We start from the raw sequence: 23,672 nt of genomic DNA on the forward strand, positions 1-23,672 counted from the left end.
ACTGGCCTTTGATGGCGGAGTGAACCATCACACACATCACTGGCCTTTGATCGCGGAGTGAACCATCACACAGATCACTGGCCTTTGATCACGGAGTGAACCATCACACACATCACTGGCCTTTGATAACGGAGTGAACCATCACACACATCACTGGCCTTTGATCGCGGAGTGAACCATCACACACATCACTGGCCTTTGATCACAGAGTGAACCATCACACACATCACACACATCACTGGCCTTTGATGGCGGAGTGAACCATCACACACATCACTGGCCTTTAATCGCGGAGTGAACCATCACACACATCACTGGCCTTTGATCACAGAGTGAACCATCACACACATCACTGGCCTTTGATAACGGAGTGAACCATCACACACATCACTGGCCTTGGATCGCACAGTGAACCATCACACACATCACTGGCCTTTGATCGCGGAGTGAACCATCACACACATCACTGGCCTTTGATCGCGGAGTGAACCATCGCACACATCACTGGCCTTTGATGGCGGAGTGAACCATCACACACATCACTGGCCTTTGATGGCGGAGTGAACCATCACACACATCACTGGCCTTTGATCGCGGAGTGAACCATCACACACATCACTGGCCTTTGATCGCGGAGTGAACCATCACACACATCACTGGCCTTTGATCGCACAGTGAACCAGCACACACATCACTGGCCTTTGATCGCACAGTGAACCATCACACACATCACTGGCCTTTGATCGCACAGTGAACCATCGCACACATCACTGGCCTTTGATCGCGGAGTGAACCATCACACACATCACTGGCCTTTGATCGCGGAGTGAACCATCACACACATCACTGGCCTTTGATCGCGGAGTGAACCATCACACACATCACTGGCCTTTGATCACAGAGTGAACCATCACACACATCACTGGCCTTTGATCGCACAGTGAACCATCGCACACATCACTGGCCTTTGATCGCACAGTGAACCATCTCACACATCACACACATCACTGGCCTTTGATAACGGAGTGAACCATCACACACATCACTGGCCTTTGATGGCGGAGTGAACCATCACACACATCACTGGCCTTTGATCACAGAGTGAACCATCACACACATCACTGGCCTTTGATCGCACAGTGAACCATCACACACATCACTGGCCTTTGATCGCACAGTGAACCATCGCACACATCACTGGCCTTTGATCGCACAGTGAACCATCACACACATCACTGGCCTTTGATCGCGGAGTGAACCATCACACACATCACTGGCCTTTGATCGCACAGTGAACCATCGCACACATCACTGGCCTTTGATCGCACAGTGAACCATCACACACATCACTGGCCTTTGATGGCGGAGTGAACCATCACACACATCACTGGCCTTTGATCACAGAGTGAACCATCACACACATCACTGGCCTTTGATCACAGAGTGAACCATCACACACATCACTGGCCTTTGATCGCGGAGTGAACCATCACACACATCACTGGCCTTTGATGGCGGAGTGAACCATCACACACATCACTGGCCTTTGATCACAGAGTGAACCATCACACACATCACTGGCCTTTGATCACAGAGTGAACCATCACACACATCACTGGCCTTTGATAACGGAGTGAACCATCACACACATCACTGGCCTTTGATCGCGGAGTGAACCATCACACACATCACTGGCCTTTGATCGCGGAGTGAACCATCACACACATCACTGGCCTTTGATCGCGGAGTGAACCATCGCACACATCACTGGCCTTTGATGGCGGAGTGAACCATCACACACATCACTGGCCTTTGATGGCGGAGTGAACCATCACACACATCACTGGCCTTTGATCGCGGAGTGAACCATCACACACATCACTGGCCTTTGATCGCGGAGTGAACCATCACACACATCACTGGCCTTTGATCGCACAGTGAACCATCACACACATCACTGGCCTTTGATCGCACAGTGAACCATCACACACATCACTGGCCTTTGATCGCACAGTGAACCATCGCACACATCACTGGCCTTTGATCGCGGAGTGAACCATCACACACATCACTGGCCTTTGATCGCGGAGTGAACCATCACACACATCACTGGCCTTTGATCGCGGAGTGAACCATCACACACATCACTGGCCTTTGATCACAGAGTGAACCATCACACACATCACTGGCCTTTGATCACAGAGTGAACCATCACACACATCACTGGCCTTTGATCGCACAGTGAACCATCGCACACATCACTGGCCTTTGATCGCACAGTGAACCATCACACACATCACACACATCACTGTCCTTTGATCACAGAGTGAACCATCACACACATCACTGGCCTTTGATCGCACAGTGAACCATCACACACATCACTGGCCTTTGATCGCACAGTGAACCATCGCACACATCACTGGCCTTTGATCGCACAGTGAACCATCACACACATCACTGGCCTTTGATCACAGAGTGAACCATCACACACATCACTGGCCTTTGATCGCGGAGTGAACCATCACACACATCACTGGCCTTTGATCACGGAGTGAACCATCACACACATCACTGGCCTTTGATCACGGAGTGAACCATCACACACATCACTGGCCTTTGATCGCACAGTGAACCATCACACACATCACTGGCCTTTGATCGCGGAGTGAACCATCACACACATCACTGGCCTTTGATGGCGGAGTGAACCATCACACACATCACTGGCCTTTGATCGCGGAGTGAACCATCACACACATCACTGGCCTTTGATCGCGGAGTGAACCATCACACACATCACTGGCCTTTGATCGCGGAGTGAACCATCACACACATCACTTGCCTTTGATGGCGGAGTGAACCATCACACACATCACTGGCCTTTGATCGCGGAGTGAACCATCACACACATCACTGGCCTTTGATCACAGAGTGAACCATCACACACATCACTGGCCTTTGATCGCGGAGTGAACCATCACACACATCACTGGCCTTTGATCACAGAGTGAACCATCACACACATCACTGGCCTTTGATCGCACAGTGAACCATCACACACATCCCCGGCCTTTGATCGCGGAGTGAACCATCGCACACATCACTGGCCTTTGATGGCGGAGTGAACCATCGCACACATCACTGGCCTTTGATCGCACAGTGAACCATCACACACATCACTGGCCTTTGATCGCGGAGTGAACCATCACACACATCACTGGCCTTTGATCACAGAGTGAACCATCACACAGATCACTGGCCTTTGATCGCACAGTGAACCATCACACACATCACTGGCCTTTGATCGCGGAGTGAACCATCACACACATCACTGGCCTTTGATCACAGAGTGAACCATCACACACATCACTGGCCTTTGATCGCACAGTGAACCATCACACACATCACTGGCCTTTGATCGCGGAGTGAACCATCACACACATCACTGGCCTTTGATCGCACAGTGAACCATCACACACATCACTGGCCTTTGATCGCGGAGTGAACCATCACACACATCACTGGCCTTTGATCACAGAGTGAACCATCACACAGATCACTGGCCTTTGATCGCACAGTGAACCATCACACACATCACTGGCCTTTGATCGCGGAGTGAACCATCACACACATCACTGGCCTTTGATCACAGAGTGAACCATCACACACATCACTGGCCTTTGATCACAGAGTGAACCATCACACACATCACTGGCCTTTGATCACAGAGTGAACCATCACACACATCACTGGCCTTTGATCACAGAGTGAACCATCACACACATCACTGGCCTTTGATGGCGGAGTGAACCATCACACACATCACTGGCCTTTGATCACAGAGTGAACCATCACACACATCACTGGCCTTTGATCACAGAGTGAACCATCACACACATCACTGGCCTTTGATGGCGGAGTGAACCGTCACACACATCACTGGCCTTTGATGGCGGAGTGAACCATCACACACATCACTGGCCTTTGATCGCGGAGTGAACCATCACACACATCACTGGCCTTTGATCATGGAGTGAACAATCACACACATCACTGGCCTTTGATCGCGGAGTGAACCATCACACACATCACACACATCACTGGCCTTTGATCATGGAGTGAACAATCACACACATCACTGGCCTTTGATCGCGGAGTGAACCATCGTGCTCATCGCTGACCTTTGATCACGGAGTGAACCATCACACACGTTACTGGCCTTTGATCACGGAGTGAACCTTCGCACACATCACTGGCCTTTGATCGCGGAGTGAACCGTCACACACGTCACTGGCCTTTGAACCAGTGAACCATTGATGCACTCAGCCATTCAGATATTGTTGCAAGTCATGTTCCCAGGCAGCAGGAGATGGCATGCTGCTCTGTAACGGACAGCAAATCCATCCCTCTACTCTCCCAAACACTCACTGACACGTGTCTGTAACGGACAGCAAATCCATCCCACTACTCTCCCAAACACTCACTGATGTGTCTGTAACGGACAGCAAATCCATCCCTCTACTCTCCCAAACACTCACTGACACGTGTCTGTAACGGACAGCAAATCCATCCCTTTACTCTCCCAAACACTCACTGACACGTGTCTGTAACGGACAGCAAATCCATCCCTCTACTCTCCCAAACACTCACTGACACATGTCTGTAACGGACAGCCAATCCATCCCACTACTCTCCCAAACACTCACTGACACGTGTCTGTAACGGACAGCCAATCCATCCCTCTACTCTCCCAAACACTCACTGACATGTCTGTAACGGACAGCCAATCCATCCCACTACTCTCCCAAACACTCACTGACATGTCTGTAACGGACAGCAAATCCATCCCACTACTCTCCCAAACACTCACTGATACGTGTCTGTAACGGACAGCCAATCCATCCCACTACTCTCCCAAACACTCACTGACACGTGTCTGTAACGGACAGCCAATCCATCCCTCTACTCTCCCAAACACTCACTGACATGTCTGTAACGGACAGCCAATCCATCCCACTACTCTCCCAAACACTCACTGATGTGTCTGTAACGGACAGCCAATCCATCCCTCTACTCTCCCAAACACTCACTGACACGTGTCTGTAACGGACAGCCAATCCATCCCACTACTCTCCCAAACACTCACTGATGTGTCTGTAACGGACAGCAAATCCATCCCATTACTCTCCTAAACACTCACTGATACGTGTCTGTAACGGACAGCAAATCCATCCCACTACTCTCCCAAACACTCACTGACACGTGTCTGTAACGGACAGCCAATCCATCCCACTACTCTCCCAAACACTCACTGATGTGTCTGTAACGGACAGCAAATCCATCCCATTACTCTCCCAGACACTCACTGACATGTCTGTAACGGACAGCCAATCCATCCCACTACTCTCCCAAACACTCACTGATGTGTCTGTAACGGACAGCAAATCCATCCCATTACTCTCCCAAACACTCACTGATACGTGTCTGTAACGGACAGCAAATCCATCCCACTACTCTCCCAAACACTCACTGATACGTGTCTGTAACGGACAGCAAATCCATCCCTCTACTCTCCCAAACACTCACTGACATGTCTGTAACGGACAGCAAATCCATCCCATTACTCTCCCAAACACTCACTGATACGTGTCTGTAACGGACAGCAAATCCATCCCACTACTCTCCCAAACACTCACTGATACGTGTCTGTAACGGACAGCAAATCCATCCCTCTACTCTCCCAGACACTCACTGACATGTCTGTAACGGACAGCAAATCCATCCCTCTACTCTCCCAAACACTCACTGATACGTGTCTGTAACGGACAGCAAATCCATCCCACTACTCTCCCAAACACTCACTGACACGTGTCTGTAACGGACAGCCAATCCATCCCATTACTCTCCCAAACACTCACTGATACGTATGGACTGTACTTATGTTGGCCTTTTGTAACTTCATGTTCGTGAACATTTTGTGCTGTGTCGTGTGCCGTGGGCGATCATAGTTGTCCATCTGTCTTTAACCTGAAAGGCTGTACGAATCTTTCCCTGTCCATCCCTTGATGTAATGCACGAATGCCCTTCACTGTTGATCCTGACTTTTTCTTCCATCAGTTTTTGTCATCACTGCAAGATGTTTGAGCCTTTTCTTTCCTCAGTCCTTCCTTCCTGATTGATGACAATATCTCATTACAGCTTTTCTCAGCACTTAGAGTCATAGAGAAGTACAGTACTGTACAGAAACAGGCCCTTTGGCCCATCTAGTCCGTACCAAAGCATTTAAACTGCCTTGTCCCATCGACCTGCCCTCCATGTACCTCCCCAAACTGCAAGACTTCCTCATTTCTTACCCTGTCCCTCCACGTTATTTTCATCCTTCTTCTCAAAAACCACATTTCTGCAGCTTTGAGTCTTCCCTCATTTTGCTGTGATATTGTCCAGCGTTCGCTTCTGTATGTCAGCGTAGAATGAACCGCAGCAGTCGTTTCAATTTCCTACCCAGAGGAACTATGCTGCTCCAATGTGCATTCAACAATTCCCACCCTCCTAAGTTATCATGTGCCCCCTAAGTAATTGAACTTCCATGTTTACTTTCGTTGCCCACGTTGAATTTGCAGCTCCTGTATTTCTTCTTTGTGACAACTGTACATTCGGTCTCCTTGCATTTGTTGGTCAGTCCTCCCTTGGCACCTTGATTACTTTATCGACTATTTCTTGTAACTTGCTGAAGACTATATATCCATTTACACATCCCTTATTATTCTCCTGACGTCCCCATCAACTCCACCCCCCCCCCACCCTCACACAGTGGACGGTGGTAGTAACCTGGGGCAGCCAGGGGTGGTATACTACCAGGAGGAACATGCAAACTCCACACGTGGACTCAGCGCCGGAGGTCAGGATTGAAACCAGCTCTCTGCTCCTGTGAGGCATCAGCCCGGCCCACTGCACCGCACTCCTCTGAAATCTACTCACCTCTGCCTGAAAAATATTCAAAGCCTCTTCTTGCATCGCCAGCAAGGAAGAGTGATCCAATTCTGTTAACGCTGCCTTCGTTAGGGGACGTTTTGTTTTAATGCGGAGTTTAAAGGACGCAGGCAGCTCCAGACCCTGGATTGATACGGAACTGGGCGCTTCACACAGGTACAGAAGGTCATTGGGTGGCGGAGTGGAGGCACGTCTCTACCAAAGGGGCTGAAAGGTTCTCCTCCCCTCCCCTAGCCTGCTGGTCACCCTTGGGCAAGGTGTAACACCCGCTTAGCACCCACCCTCCCTCCTCTTAAATGCTGTATGACCTACTACACTTCCCCAGTTGTATTTATTCCCTTAAACATAGAAACATAGAAAATAGGTGCAGGGAGTAGGCCATTCGGCCCTTCAAGCCTGCACTGCCATTCAGTACGATCACGGCTGATCATCCAACTCAGAACCCTATACCTTCCTTCTCTCCATACCCCCTGATCCCTTTAACCACAAGGGCCTTATCTAACTCCCTCTTAAATATAGCCAATGAACTGGCCTCAACTGTTTCCTGTGACAGAGAATTTGACAGATTCAGCACTCTGTGTGAAGAAGTTTTTCCTCATCTCGGTCCCTTTATCCTCAAACTGTGACCCCTCGTTCTGGACTTCCCCAACATTGGGAACAATCTTCCTGCATCTAGCCTGTCCAATCCCTTTAGAATTTTATACATTTCAATCAGATCCCTCCTCAATCTTCTAAATTCCAGAGAGTATAAGCCTAGTCGATCCAGCCTTTCATCAAATGAAAGTCCTGCCATCCCAGGAATCAATCTGGTGAACCTTCTTTGTACCCCCTCTATGGCAAGAATGTCTTTCCTCAGATTAGGGGACCAAAACTGCACACAATACTCTAGGTGTGGTTTCACCAAGGCCTTGTCCCCCCAGATCAGGGTCATGTGAAGCCCTGGTCATATGACCAGCCAGTGTATATCACAAGTACTAGTTACGTGACCACTGACACCAGGCAGACAATCTCTGAAGAGTATTGATGGCGCCTAGGGTCACCTGTCTTGAAAAGACACTGCCCAGAAGAACACAATGGCAAACCCCTTGTGTAGAATTTGCCAAGAGCAACCATGGTCATATGACATGGCACATGATGGACAGACGGACAGACAGAATGTCAGCTGCTGCAATTGGAAACCCCGTTGCGTTGGTAAAGACACTGCAGGTGCTGTTTGCCGGTGCAATGTTGTAAATCTCCGACTCTGTTCCGACAGGTATCTATGAAGACGGGCTGAAGCCTGGCGTTTCGTGCATTCGAGTCAACAAAGCAAGTGATAAAGTACCCGGTGCAAAGTACACAACCCCCAAGTGAGTCAGAAACATCTCGGGTGAATTGCTGAGCCGGTCAGCGGCTGCGTGGTGGTGTTGGTCTGTGTGGAGTGAGCTTCACTTTGTAACTAACCCATCCTATCGTGCTGTTTACAGCGGTGCTCTGTAACAGGTTCCTCCATGTGCACACGGACACTGTACCCGCCCATGTGTGCAGATCACCCATTGCTCTGAGCTGACCTGAAAACTGCGCGGCACTTCCGTACCATCTGCCGCCAGCGGGACTTCCCTGTGGAGAACCTCCTGATTTCCGTTCCCGTTCCCATTCTGACGTGTTGATCCATGGCTCCTCTTGTGCCAAGATGAGGCCACCCTCGGGGTGGAGGAGCAACACCTCATCTTCTGTCTGAGCTCCTTCTAACACGATGGCTTGAATATCCATATCTCCTACCCCTCTCCTATTCTCCACTTCTCACCCACTTATTACTTCCCTCTGGGTCCCCTCCCCGTTCCCTTTCTCTCCTCTGAACAGATCTTTTTCTTCTGCAGCCCCTGACCTTTCCCACCCACCTGGCTTCACCTATCACCTTCCAGCAAGCCTCTTTTGCCTTCCCCCACCTTTTAATTCAGGGATCGCCTTTCCCTCTCAGTCCCAAAGAAGGGTCTCGGCCCAAAATGTCGACCTTTCCAGAGATGCTGCCAGACCTGAGTTCCTCCAGCATTTTGTGTTTGTTGCTTCAGCACTTCAAACGTTTTGTAATATGCACATCATGTGTTGGCGTGTGGCCAAGTGGTTAAGGCGTCGGTCTAGTGATCTGAAGGTCGCTAGTTCGAGCCTCAGCTGAGGCAGCGTTTTGTGTCCTTGAGCAAGGCACTTAACCACACGTTGCTCTGCGACGACACCGGTGCCAAGCTGTATGGGTCCTAATGCCCTTCCCTTGGACAACATCGGTGGCGTGGAGAGGGGAGACTTGCAGCATGGGCAACGCCAGTCTTCCATACAACCTTGCCCAGGCCTGTGCCCTGGAAACCCTCCAAGGCGCAAATCCATGGTCGCACGAGACTAACGAATGCCTATATATAAAAAAATGCACGTCAAACAAGCACAAACCACAACACACAACCACAAACACTGTCAGGCAGTCAAAACAACCAAAAGGAACAATGGGCAAAAGTAAAATGTTTTGACTAGATGGTGTTAGCGATCAGCAGACGGCGGTTTATGACCAATGAGCTACCTGTGTTTATTGTTACAATTTGTAACAGTGTTGTGACTTGAAACACTGACAATGTAAATATGCTGAAACTCCAAAATATTTCAAATCAAAGGTTGTAGTATGATTCTTGAGAAAATGTATGGATTATATTCATTAATACATAATTAATTGGTGTACTTCACAATTATGTTCATCTGTATTTCAAAATTATATTAACATCATTTGAAAATTATACTAACGTTATATAAAAGAACATTACAGTTGAATGGCAACAAAGGCTACGTGTGTGGCGGCATTTCAGTTACTGTGCGGCCGTGCAACCACACAGCTTAGAGGGAACAGTGTACGTAGATCTCTCAGCTGCCTGCCGCTTCTGTGGGCTGGAAAGAGACTATTTACCATGTGCACGTGCAGAAATATCTTTATTACAAATTCAATGCTATATATACAAACCAATGACTAACGCAATTACTATACTACAAATAGACAATACACATTAAACTAAAATGTTTCCATCTCTGCCAATGATGACAATAACCCCCGCAGAGCCCAACGGTTCTGGAACGCCTCTATGGTTGCCGTGGACTGTGTGTGTTCCTTTTCAATATTTACCCGGGAAGATCCTCCTGCCACCCGTTTCCAGGAGCCACGGATGGCTGATTTTGCCAGTCCTAGGAGCAAATTGACAAGGACATCTTCATCCCTCTGTGCCCCCCTCCTTACTGGATGACCGTATATAAATAGGGTGGGACTGAAATGCAACCAGAAGTTAAGAAGCAGCCCACGCAAATACGCGAAAAGGGACTGCAGTCTCGCACACTCCGTGTACATATGGAACACGGTCTCCTCCAGCCCGCAGAAGTGACATGTGGCCAGGTTATCCGTGTACAAACTAAAGAACTTATTGCAGGGTACTGCTCTGTGCAGCACCCTCCAGCCGAGATCCCCAAGGTGCATGGGAAGAACCCCCTCGTAAAGGGACTTCCATTGGGGACCCCCCTCACCCCCAGGTGGAAAGACAGACCACCATGGCGTGTCGGGACGGTGGACAAGGGCTAGAAAGTGGAGGGTGTGGAGCAGCAGCCCATACAGATACCTCCTGCTTGCATCCCTGAATGGGATTGTGGGTGTCGAGGAGAGATGGCTCAAGTTGTGTGGACTCGGCTCCCGGGTAAGGCTGCGGGGCCTGGGCCCGACGAGCAGCTCAGCCTGAGTTGTTCCACACACCTGAGCCGTACCGACATCCGTTGAGGCAGGGCAAGGGTCAGCCAGGACCCCGCCCTCTGCCAGAGGAGGGGATTCCCGGCCTGAGGCAACCATGTTCCAGACTCTCAGTAGGTCCTGATAGAAGCCGGGCAGCCTCTGCAAAGCAGCACGGCCGATGCCCGCCGGTGGTAGCTGCATATCTTCGTGAAGACAGCAGCCCCTCCGGAGGAAGAAAGTCGCCAACACGTGCCACCTGGGAGGGTGCTTGGCGTACAGGAATCTCTGCAGAGTCCTGAGGCGGAGAGCCGCCAGTCGCGTACATACACACACCAGCGACTGTCCGCCCTCTCCCACTGGAAGACTCAAGACCGCTGCAGAGACCCAGTGTTTCCTGTTGCCCGAGAAGAAGTCCACTAACTTTCTCTGCATTCTCGCGACAAAAGGGGTGGGGGGGGGGGCCAAGGTGACCATCCGGTACCACAACATGGAGGCCACCAGCTGGTTTATGATCACCACCCTGCCTCGATAGGAAAGCACCCTGACCAGCACCCCAGCCGGGCCATGACATTCATCTCCAGCTCCTGCCAGTTAGCCAGCCAGGTCTCCCCAGAAGGACTCAGGTAGACTCCCAGATAGAGGAGACGCCCGGTGCTCCGCTCCAAAGCTCTCATCTCCTCCGGCAGGGAGTCCACCTATATAACCATATAACAATTACAGCACGGAAACAGGCCATCTTGGCCTTTCTAGTCCGTGCTGAACTCCTACTCTCACGTAGTCCCACCGACCTGCACTCAGTCTATAACCCTCAATTCCCTTCCTGTCCATATAGCTATCCACTTTAACTTTAAACGACAACATCGAACCTGCCTCAACCACTTCTGCTGGAAGCTCGTTCCACACAGCTACCACTCTCTGAGTAAAGAAGTTCCCCCTCATGTTACCCCTAAACTTTTGCCCTTTAACTCTCAACTCATGTCCTCTTGTTTGAATCTCTCCCACTCTCAATGGAAAAAGCCTATCCACGTCAACTCTATCAATCCCCCTCATAATTTTAAACACCTCTATCAAGTTCCCCCTCAACCTTCTACGCTCCAAAGAATAAAGACCTAACTTGTTCAACCTTTCTCTGTAACTTAGGAGATGAAACCCAGGCAACACTTTAGTAAACCTCCTCTGTACTCTCTCAATTTTATTGACATTCTTCCTATAATTCGGTGACCAGAACGGTACACAATACTCCAAATTTGGCCTTACCAATGCCTTGTACAATTTCAACATTACATCCCAACTCCTATACTCAATGCTGTGATTTATAAAGGCCAGCATACCAAAAGCTTTCTTCACCACCCTATCCACATGAGATTCTATCTTCAGGGAACTATGCACCATTATTCCTAGATCCCTCTGTTCTGAAGCATTCTTCAATGCCCTACCATTTACCATGTATGTCCTATTTTGATTAGTCCTACCAAAATGTAGCACCTCACATTTTTCAGCATTAAACTCCATCTGCCATCTTTCAGCCCACTCTTCTAACTGGCCTAAATCTCTCTGCAAGCTTTGAAAACCTACTTCATTATCCACAATGCCAGCTATCTTCGTATCATCTCCATACTTACTAATCCAATTTACCACTCTATCATCCAGATCATTAACATATATGACAAACAACATTGGACCCAGTACCGATCCCTGAGGCACACCACTACATACGCTCCTCCAATCTGACACACAGTTATCCACCACTACTCTCTGGCGTCTCCCATCCAGCCGCTGCTGAATCCATTTTACTACTTCGATATTAATGCCTAACAATTGAACCTTCCTAACTAACCTTCTGTGTGGAACCTTGTCAAAGGCCTTACTGAAGTCCATATAGACAACATCCACTGCTTTACCCTTGTCAACTTTCCTAGTAACCTCATCAAAAAATACAATAAGATTTGTCAAACATGACCTACGGACAAATTCATGTTGACTGTTCCTAATCAGACTCTGTCTATCCAGATAATTATACATACCATCTCTAAGAATACTTTCCATCAATTTACCCACCACTGACGTCAAACTCACAGGCCGACAATTGCTAGGTTTACTCTTAGAACCCTTTTTAAACAATGGAACCACATGAGCAATACGCCAATCCTCCGGCACCATCCCCGTTTCTAATGACATTTGAAATATTTCTGTCAGAGCCCCTGCTATTCCACACTAACTTCCCTCAAGGTCCTAGGGAATATCTTGTCCAAAGCGCCAGTACTTCCTCTTCTTTAATTGTCATACTTTCCATCAGTACCCTTCTTGTTTCCTTTACCTTACACAATGCAATATCCTTCTCCTTAGTGAATACCGAAGAAAAGAAATTGTTTAAAATCTCCCCCATCTCTTTTGGCTCCGCACATAGGGGTCCACTCTGATTCTCTAAAGGACCAATTTTATCCCTCACTATCCTTTTGCTATTTATATAACTGTAGAAACCCTTTGGATTTATTTTCACCTTACTTGCTAAAGCTGCTTCATATCTTCTTTTAGCTTTTCTAATTTCTTTCTTAAGATTCTTTTTACATTCTTTATATTCCTCGAGCACCTCATTAACTCCAAGCTGCCTATATTTATTGTAAATCGTTCTCTTTTTCCGAACCAAGTTTCCGATATCCCTTGAAAACCATGGCTTCTCAAACTTTTAACCTTCCTTTCAACCTAACAGGAACATAAAGATCCTGTACCCTCAAAATTTCACCTTTAAATGACCTCCATTTCTCTATTACATCCTTCCCATAAAACAAATTGTCCCAATCCACTCCTTCTAAATCCTTTCGCATCTCCTCAAAGTTAGCCTTTCTCCAATCAAAAATCTCAACCCTGGGTCCAGTCCTATCCTTCTCCATAATTATATTGAAACTAATGGTATTGTGATCACTGGACCCGAAGTGCTCCCCAACGCAAACCTCCGTCACCTGCCCTATCTCATTCCCTAACAGGAGATCCAACGCTGCCCCTTCTCTAGTTGGTTCCTCTATGTATTGCTGCAAAAAACCATCCTGCACACATTTGACAAACTCCAAACCACCCAGCCCTTTTACAGAATGGGCTTCCCAGTCTATGTGTGGAAAATTAAAATCTCCCACAATCACAGCCTTGTGCTTACTACAAATATCTGCTATCTCCTAACAAGTTTGCTCCTCCAGTTCTCGGTCCCCATTAGGTGGTCTATAATACACCCCTATAAGTGTTACTACATCTTTCCCATTCCTCAATTCCACCCAAATAGCCTCCCTAGACGAGTCCACTAATCTATCCTGCCAGAGCACCACTGTTATATTTTCTCTGACAAGCAATGCAACAACTCCCCCTCTTGCCCCTCCTACTCTGTCACATCTGAAGCAACGAAATCCTGGAATATTTAGTTGCCAATCACACCCCTCCTGCAACCACGTTTCACTAATAGCCACGACATCATATTTCCAGGTATCAATCCATGCTCTAAGCTCATCCACCTTTCTTACAATGCTCCTAGTATTAAAATAGATGCATTTAAGAAACTCTCCACCTCTTACTCTCTGTTTATCCTTAATGGAGCAAACAACTTTGTTATCTTTTTCTTCCTTCTCCCCTTCATCTTTGGTCTGAGTGCTCCTGATCTCTGTCCCCTGCATATGCTCCCTCACACACTGCCTACCTGCCTTCTCCATTTGTGAACCAACCTCCCCACTCCTAGTCTCCTTAATTTGATTCCCTCCCCCCAACCATTCTAGTTTAAAGTCACCTCAGAAGCCCTCGCAAATCTCCCCACCAGGATATTGGTCCCCCTAGGATTCAAGTGTATTCAAGGGTAACCTGTCCTTTTTGTACAGGTCACACCTGTGCCAAAAGAGGTCCCAATGATCCAAAAACTTGAATCCCTGCCCCCTGCTCCAATCCCTCAGCCACGCATTTATCCTCCACCTCATTGCATTCCTACTCTCACTGTCGCGTGACATAGGCAGTAATCCTGAGATTACTACCTTAGCGGTCCTTTTTCTCAACTCCCTTCCTAACTCCCTATATTCTCCTTTCAGGACCTCTCCCCTTTTCCTACTTGTGTCATTGGTACCAATATGTACCACGACCTCTGGCTCCTCTCCCTCCCACTTCAGGATATCTTGGACGCGATCAGAAATATCCCGGACCCTGGCATCAGGGAGGCAACTACCATCCGGGTCTCTGGACTGCGTCCACAGAATCGCCTGTCTGACCCCCTAACTACTGAGTCCCCTATTACAACTGCCCTCCTCTTCCTTTCCCTACCCTTCTGAGCTACAGGGCTGGACTCTGTTCCGGAGGCACGGCCACTGTTGCTTCCCCCAGGTAAGCTGTCCCCCCCAACAGTACTCAAACAGGAGTACTTATTGTCAAGGGGCACAGCAACTGGGGTACTCTCTAGTACCTGACACTTCCCCTTCCCCCTCCTAACCATGACCCACATGTCTGCCTCCCGTGGCCCTGGTATGACCACCTGCCTGTAACTCCTCTCTGTCAACTCCTCACTCTCCCTGGCCAGACGAAGGTCATGGAGCTGCAGCTCCAGTTCCGTAACGCGGTCCCTTAGGAACTGCATCTCGATGCACTTGGCGCAGATGTGGACGTCCGGGAGGCTTGGAGACTCCAGGGCCTCCCACATCCGGCACCGAGAACAACAAACTGCCCTCACACTCATACTGCCCCTCTCCTCAAATAACAGGAAAAAATGAATGCCAAACCCTCTTCGCCTTGGCTGTTTCCGCCTAAGCCCGTTGAGCCGAAGCCCTTAAGCCTTCACTCTGCTCCCGGCTCACTCCGCCGCCTGCAAATGACGCTGCCCGCTGGATAAGGCTCTGTTCCTTTTAAATCTTCCGCGCTTCACTGCCCGACGTCACACGCCTGCGCAGTCCCGCCTCTCTGAACGCCGATGAAAAAAAAATTGAAACATTCAAAATGGCTTCCTCCGCACTCCCGCTCCGATTCTTAGACTTCCTTCTCCGAATTACACCCGAATCAGGATTTCTTTCGTTTTAAATCTTCCTCGTTTCACTCCCCGACATCACACACCTGACCTACTGAGAGTCCGGAACATTTCGCCCAGTTGATCCTAGCGGAAGATGTTGCTGAGAAAACTTCTTGGCACTCATGCATCGAGAGAGAGAGAGAGAAAAAACCTCACATCAGTCCATCTTCCCCAGGACACCCTGGTGTAACTCTTCACTGTCACTGTAGAGTGTATCCTCATATCTGCCATGACTGTCTGGTTCAATGCAGCATTCTCTCACAATATACCACACCCATAGCGAAATGTCAAGTCACTCTACCATTACCGTTGACCACTACGTGCTACCTCTAGCAATATACCATCTTCAATGTCTCTTGCTCAGGCTATTACTCTGCTCCGCCATTCTAGTCCCCTGCCCACTCCACTTTGTCCATAACCCCCCAGTCACTGCACTGCACTGTAAATACTTTAAACTACTTTATATTTCGCTGTTAACATTGTAAATAACTTTAAAGTGGAAATCTATTTTTAATGGAATTCCTTATTCTTTATGATTGTTGAATGTTTTTTTTGTTGCATGTTGAGCAAACACAGCACAGCAAATTCCTGATACATGCAGATGTATAATGGCGAAGTCGGTTGTAATGTAAGTGTTGTCATCTCTGAGTGTTATCCTTCTCCCAATGGGGCAGGATAGTACTGACGGTAAACCCGGACTACAGCGGCTCCCAGTGGGATCTGCTCATGGAGAAGACAGACGACATTGACCTCTCGACCGTGGAAAGTCCCTGTGAGCTGAAGCAGCCCGAACCCTCTCCGTTCTCGTCCAAGCGCACCATGTACGAAACAGAGGAGGTGAGCTCTCGTTCCAGACTGGCCGTATCACCAGCTCACGTTGTTTGTCTGTAAATCTCGTTCCAGGCCGGCCACATCATTGGCTCACATTGTCTGTCCATAAATCTCATCCCAGACCGGCCACGTCACCTCACGTTGTCTGTCCGTAAATCTGACCCCAGACCGGAAACGTCACCTCACGTTGTCTGTCTGTAAATCTCACCCCACATTGGCCACATCACCTCACGTTGTCTGTCCGTAAATCTCACCCCAGACCGGTCATGTCACCTCACGTTGTCTGTCCGTAAATCTCAACCCAGACCGGTCACATCACCTCACGTTGTTTGTCCGTAAATCTCAACCCAGACCGGTCACATCACCTCACGTTGTTTGTCCGTAAATCTCACCCCAGACCGGAAACCTCACCTCACGTTGTCTGTCTGTAAATCTCAACCCAGACCGGTCACATCACCTCACATTGTCTGTCCATAAATCTCACCCCAGACCGGCCACATCACCTCACGTTGTCTGTCCATAAATCTCAACCCAGACCGGTCACATCACCTCAGGTTGTCTGTCCATAAATCTCACCCCAGACCGGTCACATCATCTCACGTCTGTCCGTAGATCTCACCCCAGACCGGCCATGTTACCGGCTCACTTTGTGTGGCCGTAAATCTCACCCCACACTGGCCACATCATCTCACGTTGTCTGTCCGTCAATCTCACCCCAGACTGGCCACATCACCGGCTCATGTTGTCTGTCCGTAACTCTGACCCCAGACCGGTCACATCACCTCACGTTGTCTGTCCGTAACTCCACCCTGCCACCCACCAAAGGAGGTGTGAGGTGCTCCTTCCCTCCACAATCCTGCAGGTCTCCCTTGGGCAAGGGGTATCACCCGCTAAACCCCCCTCCCAATCAGAGTGATGTGAAGCCGTGGGAGCAGGTGGTGCAGCTGGTGCAGATCACAAGTCCTGTTATGTGACCACTGACGCCAGGCAGACAATCTCTGACGAGTATTGATAATGGCTGGTGGTGGAGGGGCGGGGGGGGGTCACCTGTCCTGAAAAGACACTGCTGAGAAGAAGTGTCTTTTCAGGAAAAAAGAATCGCCCGTGCTTGGTGCGTGAGAGGTAAGTTACTGTACCCTGGTCTCCAGTCCCACCGAGATTCAGGTCAGGTTACTGTCAGGGCCCGACGAAATTCCTCGCTCTCGTGGAGCTCACACTGTAAACCGGGTGTGCATGGTAATCGTAAACATGAGAGATTCTACAGATGCTGGAAATCCAGAGACACACACACACACACACACACACACGGAGCAGCTCAGGCAATAACTGTGGAGAGGAATAGACAGACATTTGACGTTTCGGGCCAAGAATCTCCCGACCCTGGTGAAAGGTCTCGGCCTGAGATGTCAGCCATGTAGTCCTCTCCTGAGATGCTGCCTGACCTGTTGAATTCCTCCAGCTTTTTGTGTGTGGTCCTACAAATACAGTGAGAAGCACAAGAGAACTGTATGATGAGTGAGACAGTGGAGGAAGAAACGTGGACAGGACAATAACAGAGGAGGTATCTGGAGGAATATGCTGTAAAACTGATAATCCGGTACCTCAGAACTTAGCGGCACTGGCCTGGCCACCTTCCGGACTATTGGATGTCGCTGCTGTTAATGACGCAGCATGCTATTAGTTCACTGTCCTTTTCTGTGACTGTGGGCCGGAGGCTAATCCTGACGAGTTTCAGCAAGTGCACGGACCTGTCCACATTGCAGGTGCTGATCCCGAGCCTGCCCACACGCTGGAGCCAATGCCAAGCCGTTCGCATTTCCAGGCAATCTGATCAGTGTCATCAGAGTGTCAGTGTATAAAGACTGGGGTTACACCAGGGGGCCTTTGCCTCTCAGAACAAAGATCAGGTTTAATCTCACGGGCAGACGTCATGAAACTTGTTTTGTGGGAGCAGAACACTGCAGTACTTAATAATAAAAACTATAAATCAGAATAAGTATATATAAAAGAAGAAAATTTAATTAAGTAGTGCAAAAAGAGAGAAAAAGTAGTGAGGTAGTGTTTATGGGTTCATTGTCCATTCAGAAATCTGATGGCAGAGGGGAAGGAGCTGTTCCTGAATCGTTGAGTGTGTGTCTTCAGGCTTCTGTACCTCCTCCCTGATGGTAGCAATGAGAAGAGGGCCTGTCCTGGGTGATGGGGGTCCTTAATGATGGATGCTGCCTCTTTGAGGCATCGCTCCTTGAAGATGTCCTGGATGTTGGGGAGGTTACTGCCCATGATGGAGCTGACTGAGTTTACAACTTTCTGCAGCTTATTTCGATCCTGTGCAGTTTCCCCCTCCGCCACCCAAAACCAGTCAGAGATGCCCTCCACAGTACACCTGTAGGAGTTTGCGAGAGTGTTGGGTGACATGTTCTTCAGATAATTTTGATACCCCCTCGGACGGGACAGGCTGGAACTGTTTGCCCTGGAGCGAAGGAGGCCGAGGGAGGTTTATAAAATCTTCAGGGGCACAGGTAAGGTGGATGGTGAGTTTTTCCCGGCGGGTAGAGGAATTTCAAATCGGAGGAGAAGAGGAGAAACATTGAAAGGGGGCCTGAGAACACTTTGTACCACACACAGAGGCCGCTGGCTAGATGGAATGAGTTGCCAGAGGAGCTGGTTGGGGTGGGTATTTAAAAGTCACGAGGACAGCAAAGGTCACTCTCGAGCAGCGGTTCCCAACCTGTGGTCCGAGGACCCCTTGCTTAATGGTATTGGTCCACAGCATAAAAGAGGTTGGGAAGCCCTGCTCGAGAGGGACGTGGGCCAAGCGCAGGCAAATGGGACCTGCTGAGGAAGGTGCCTTGGTCAGCATGGGGCAGTTGGGCCAAAGGGCCTTTTTCCATCTGCTGGATCCAAGGCAGTCAGCTATCACCGTTCTGCCCAAGGTAGTCTACCTTGGTATTCTATCCAAGGCAGTCAGCTGTCTCCATTCTCTTTGAGGTTGGTGCCACCCAGCAGTTGTTGAACCTGATCTTGCCATCCCATAAACCAGACATCTGCAATTGAAAAACATTTTTAAAAAAATTCAAGATACTGGAAATGCGAAGCCAACCAGAGTGTATGAGGAACAAAGAGCTCTGAGAAAGGCTTTTCGACCTGAATAGGGCAACTTGTGTCCTTTTCACAGACTCCACCTGACCTGCTCAGTGCCAGTGATGAGTGGCGTCTGTGAGGGCAGCTTTTATTCAAACCACAAGAGCAGATGTAGGCCATTAAGCTCATCAAGTCTGCTCCACCATTCCATCGAGGATGATTTATTATCCCTCTCAACACCATTCTCCTGCCTTGACACCCATATTAAACCAGAACCTATCATCACAGCATCAAATATACCAGTGACTCGGCCTCCACAACCAATTGTGGCAATAAATTCCACAATTCACCACCCGCTGGCTGTAGAAATCCCTGCTCAACTCTATCAGGGTGACCTCCTTCTATTCTGATGCTGTGACCTAAACCCCCCCACTATAGGAAACATCCTCTCCACATCCACTCTATCTGTGTCCTCTGGTCCTAGACTCCCCCACTATAGGAAACATCCTCTCCACATCCACTCTATCTGTGTCCTCTGGTCCTAGACTCCCCCACTATAGGAAACATCCTCTCCACATCCACTCTATCTGTGTCCTCTGGTCCCAGACTCTCCCACTATAGGAAACATCCTCTCCACATCCACTCTATCTGTGTCCTCTGGTCCTAGACTCCGCCACTATAGGAAACATCCTCTCCACATCCACTCTATCTGTGTCCTCTGGTCCTAGTCTCCTCCACCATAGGAAACATCCTCTCCACATCCACTCTATCCGTTAAATAGCGTACGTTCACTCTGATGACAAATCCACTCTTTCAATACAGAATTGAGATCTTCAGTTTTTGGCTTTATGCAGCGTTTTCCGATTTTTCATTAAGTTCGGTTCATTGCGTATGTGAGAACCTTCCCGGAGCCTTCTGCAGTTTTCCATTTGTGACGTCATGTCAGATGTTCTTGGATTTTGGAATTTCGGGGAAGGGGTTCTTCACCTGTATTGAAAACTGTTCAGTTTTCACATCTGGAATGTGGCAAGATCAGATAAGGTCATCAAGTTTAAGAGCTGTTGAGACGGACACTTGAATGGATACATCCTAAAGCTGGCAGATGGGATTCTGTGCGTGTATCTGTACTGTGGAATGATAGATTTTGTTTTGGTTTCACTTGAGGTAATGCAGGTGCCAGGGTGGAGATACAAAGGAGGTGTGAGGTACTCCTTCCCTCCGCTGGCCTGCAGGTCACCCTGGGGCAAGGTGTAGCACCTGTTTAGCCCCCGATCAGGGTGACGTTAAGCCGTGGAAGCAGGTGGTGGATGGTCGTATGAGCAGCCGGTGCAGATCACAAGTCCTGGTTATGTGACCACTGACACCAGGCAGACAATCTCTGACGAGTATTGATAATGGCTGGGGTCACCCGTCTTGTAAAGACACTGCCCAGAAGAAGGCAATGGCAAACCACGTCTGTAGAAATATCTGCCACGAACAGTCATGGTTGTGAGACGATGATCACCCACATCATAACGACACAGTACATAATGATGATGTCATACGACACGACACAGAATGATGATGTCATACGACACGACACAGAATGATGATGAGTGTAGGCCGGTGACACACACTCCCGTTGTATCCATTATCACACCATTCCCGTGGGAATCATTCCTCGCCCCATCGCGGAGAGGATGGCAAGCTGTAATGGCTGCTGGCTTTGATTGACAGATGGTGATCCCGGGAGAGCCTGAGGAGATGGCGGAATTTCAGTCTGAGACGCTGGCCTCTTCCCAGTACATCCTGGAGCTGACCCTGCCCGCCCTGCACCTGCTGCTTCCCAGTAAGGAATTCTATGAGAGCGTCTACAACAGGTGAGTCCTGGGCAGTGCCCTCCTGTCCTTGTCTTGGCATTGACAGCATCCAGAGAAGGTGATAGAGAATGGTGGGGTTAGTGTCTGAGGGGCTCTGGCCTGTATTTACTGGTATTTGGAAGAATGGGGGGGGGGGACCTCATTGAAATGGATTGAATATTGAAAGGCACAGGTACAGTGGGTGTGGAGAGGATGTTTCCTATAGTGGGGGAGTCTAGGACCAGAGGACACAGATAGAGTGGATGTGGAGAGGATGTTTCCTATAGTGGGGGAGTCTAGGACCAGAGGACACAGATAGAGTGGATGTGGAGAGGATGTTTCCTATAGTGGGGGAGTCTAGGACCAGAGGACACAGATAGAGTGGATGTGGAGAGGATGTTTCCTATAGTGGGGGAGTCTAGGACCAGAGGACACAGATAGAGTGGATGTGGAGAGGATGTTTCCTATAGTGGGGGAGTCTAGGACCAGAGGACACAGATAGAGTGGATGTGGAGAGGATGTTTCCTACAGTGGGGGAGTCTAGGACCAGAGGACACAGATAGAGTGGATGTGGAGAGGATGTTTCCTATAGTGGGGGAGTCTAGGACCAGAGGACACAGATAGAGTGGATGTGGAGAGGATGTTTCCTATAGTGGGGGAGTCTAGGACCAGAGGACACAGATAGAGTGGATGTGGAGAGGATGTTTCCTATAGTGGGGGAGTCTAGGACCAGAGGACACAGATAGAGTGGATGTGGAGAGGATGTTTCCTATAGTGGGGGAGTCTAGGACCAGAGGACACAGATAGAGTGGATGTGGAGAGGATGTTTCCTACAGTGGGGGAGTCTAGGACCAGAGGACACAGATAGAGTGGATGTGGAGAGGATGTTTCCTATAGTGGGGGAGTCTAGGACCAGAGGACACAGATAGAGTGGATGTGGAGAGGATGTTTCCTATAGTGGGGGAGTCTAGGACCAGAGGACACAGATAGAGTGGATGTGGAGAGGATGTTTCCTATAGTGGGGGAGTCTAGGACCAGAGGACACAGATAGAGTGGATGTGGAGAGGATATTTCCCATGGTGGGGGAGTCTAGGACCAGAGGACACTGATAGAGTGGATGTGGAGAGGATGTTTCTTGTATTAGGGGGGGTCTAGGACCAGAGGACACAGATGGAGAAAGACTGTATTAACCGTAACAGAATCAATGAGAGACTGTACTAAGAGAATCAATGAGAAAGACTTCTAACTAACAGAATCAATGAGAAAGACTGTACTAACAGAATCAATGAGAAAGACTGTACTAACAGAATCAATGCGAAAAACTGTACTAACAGAATCAATGAGAAAGACTGTACTAACAGAATCAATGCGAAAAACTGTACTAACAGAATCTATGAGGCAGACTACTAACAGAATCTATGAGGAAGACTGTACTAACTCTAACAGAATCAATGTGAACGACTGTACTAACTTAGGCATTCAGCCAGGGCACAAAAAGACAGCAACTGTGCAAGTAGAAAAAGAAAAATAATAATAGTGAATAAATAAGCAATAAGTATCGAGAACATGCGATATGTTCTGGGAACAGTTGTGCGATATGTTGTGGGAACAGTTCAGTGATGGGGTGAGTGAGGTGATCCCCACTGGTATTATTTTTTTTATTACAAGAGCCCAAAGGTTGGGTAATAACTGTTCCTGAACCTAGTGGGGTTTTGCGGCTCCTATACCTCCTTCCCGATGGCAGCATCGAGAAAGAGCGTGACCTGTGTGGTGGGGGTCGCTGATTATGGATGGTGCTTTCCTACGTCAAAGCTCCATGTAGATGCGCTCAGTGGTGGGGAGGGCTTTATTCGCAGCCCAGAGATGGACTGGGTTGTAGCTGCTACTTTTTGCAGAGTTTTCCACTCAAGGGCGTTGGTGTTTTCGTACCAGGCTGTGATGCAGCCAGTCAATATACTCTGCACCACACAGATACTACAGGGACAGGAGGGTTTGATTTATCAGGAGACACTGGACAGGCTGGGACTGTTTTCCCTTGAGCGAGGGAAGCTGAGGGGTAACCTTATCGAGGTATATAAAATCACGAGGGGCAGAGTTACGGTGGATGGTCAGTTGCGTCAAAGGTTACAGGGAGAGGGCAGGAGAATGTGAGTGAGAGGAAAAATAAAACAGC

General features: G+C 48.9%; 1 protein-coding gene across 5 annotated transcripts in view; it reads left to right on the forward strand.

Moving 5' to 3' along the window:
• The window catches only part of atg2a (autophagy related 2A), a 320,380-nt gene that overhangs the window by 120,570 nt on the left and 176,138 nt on the right, over positions 1-23,672 (forward strand). For all 5 annotated transcript variants that reach the window (XM_063036273.1, XM_063036274.1, XM_063036277.1 and 2 more), the window contains exons 16-18: positions 8,249-8,342; positions 16,424-16,586; positions 21,378-21,520. In XM_063036273.1, coding sequence (XP_062892343.1) covers positions 8,249-8,342; positions 16,424-16,586; positions 21,378-21,520 — 400 coding nt within the window. The remainder of the gene's footprint in view (positions 1-8,248; positions 8,343-16,423; positions 16,587-21,377; positions 21,521-23,672) is intronic.

The sequence above is a fragment of the Mobula hypostoma genome, chromosome 30 (genome assembly GCF_963921235.1).
Source record: "Mobula hypostoma chromosome 30, sMobHyp1.1, whole genome shotgun sequence".
In the NCBI taxonomy this organism is placed as follows: Eukaryota; Metazoa; Chordata; class Chondrichthyes; order Myliobatiformes; family Myliobatidae; genus Mobula; species Mobula hypostoma.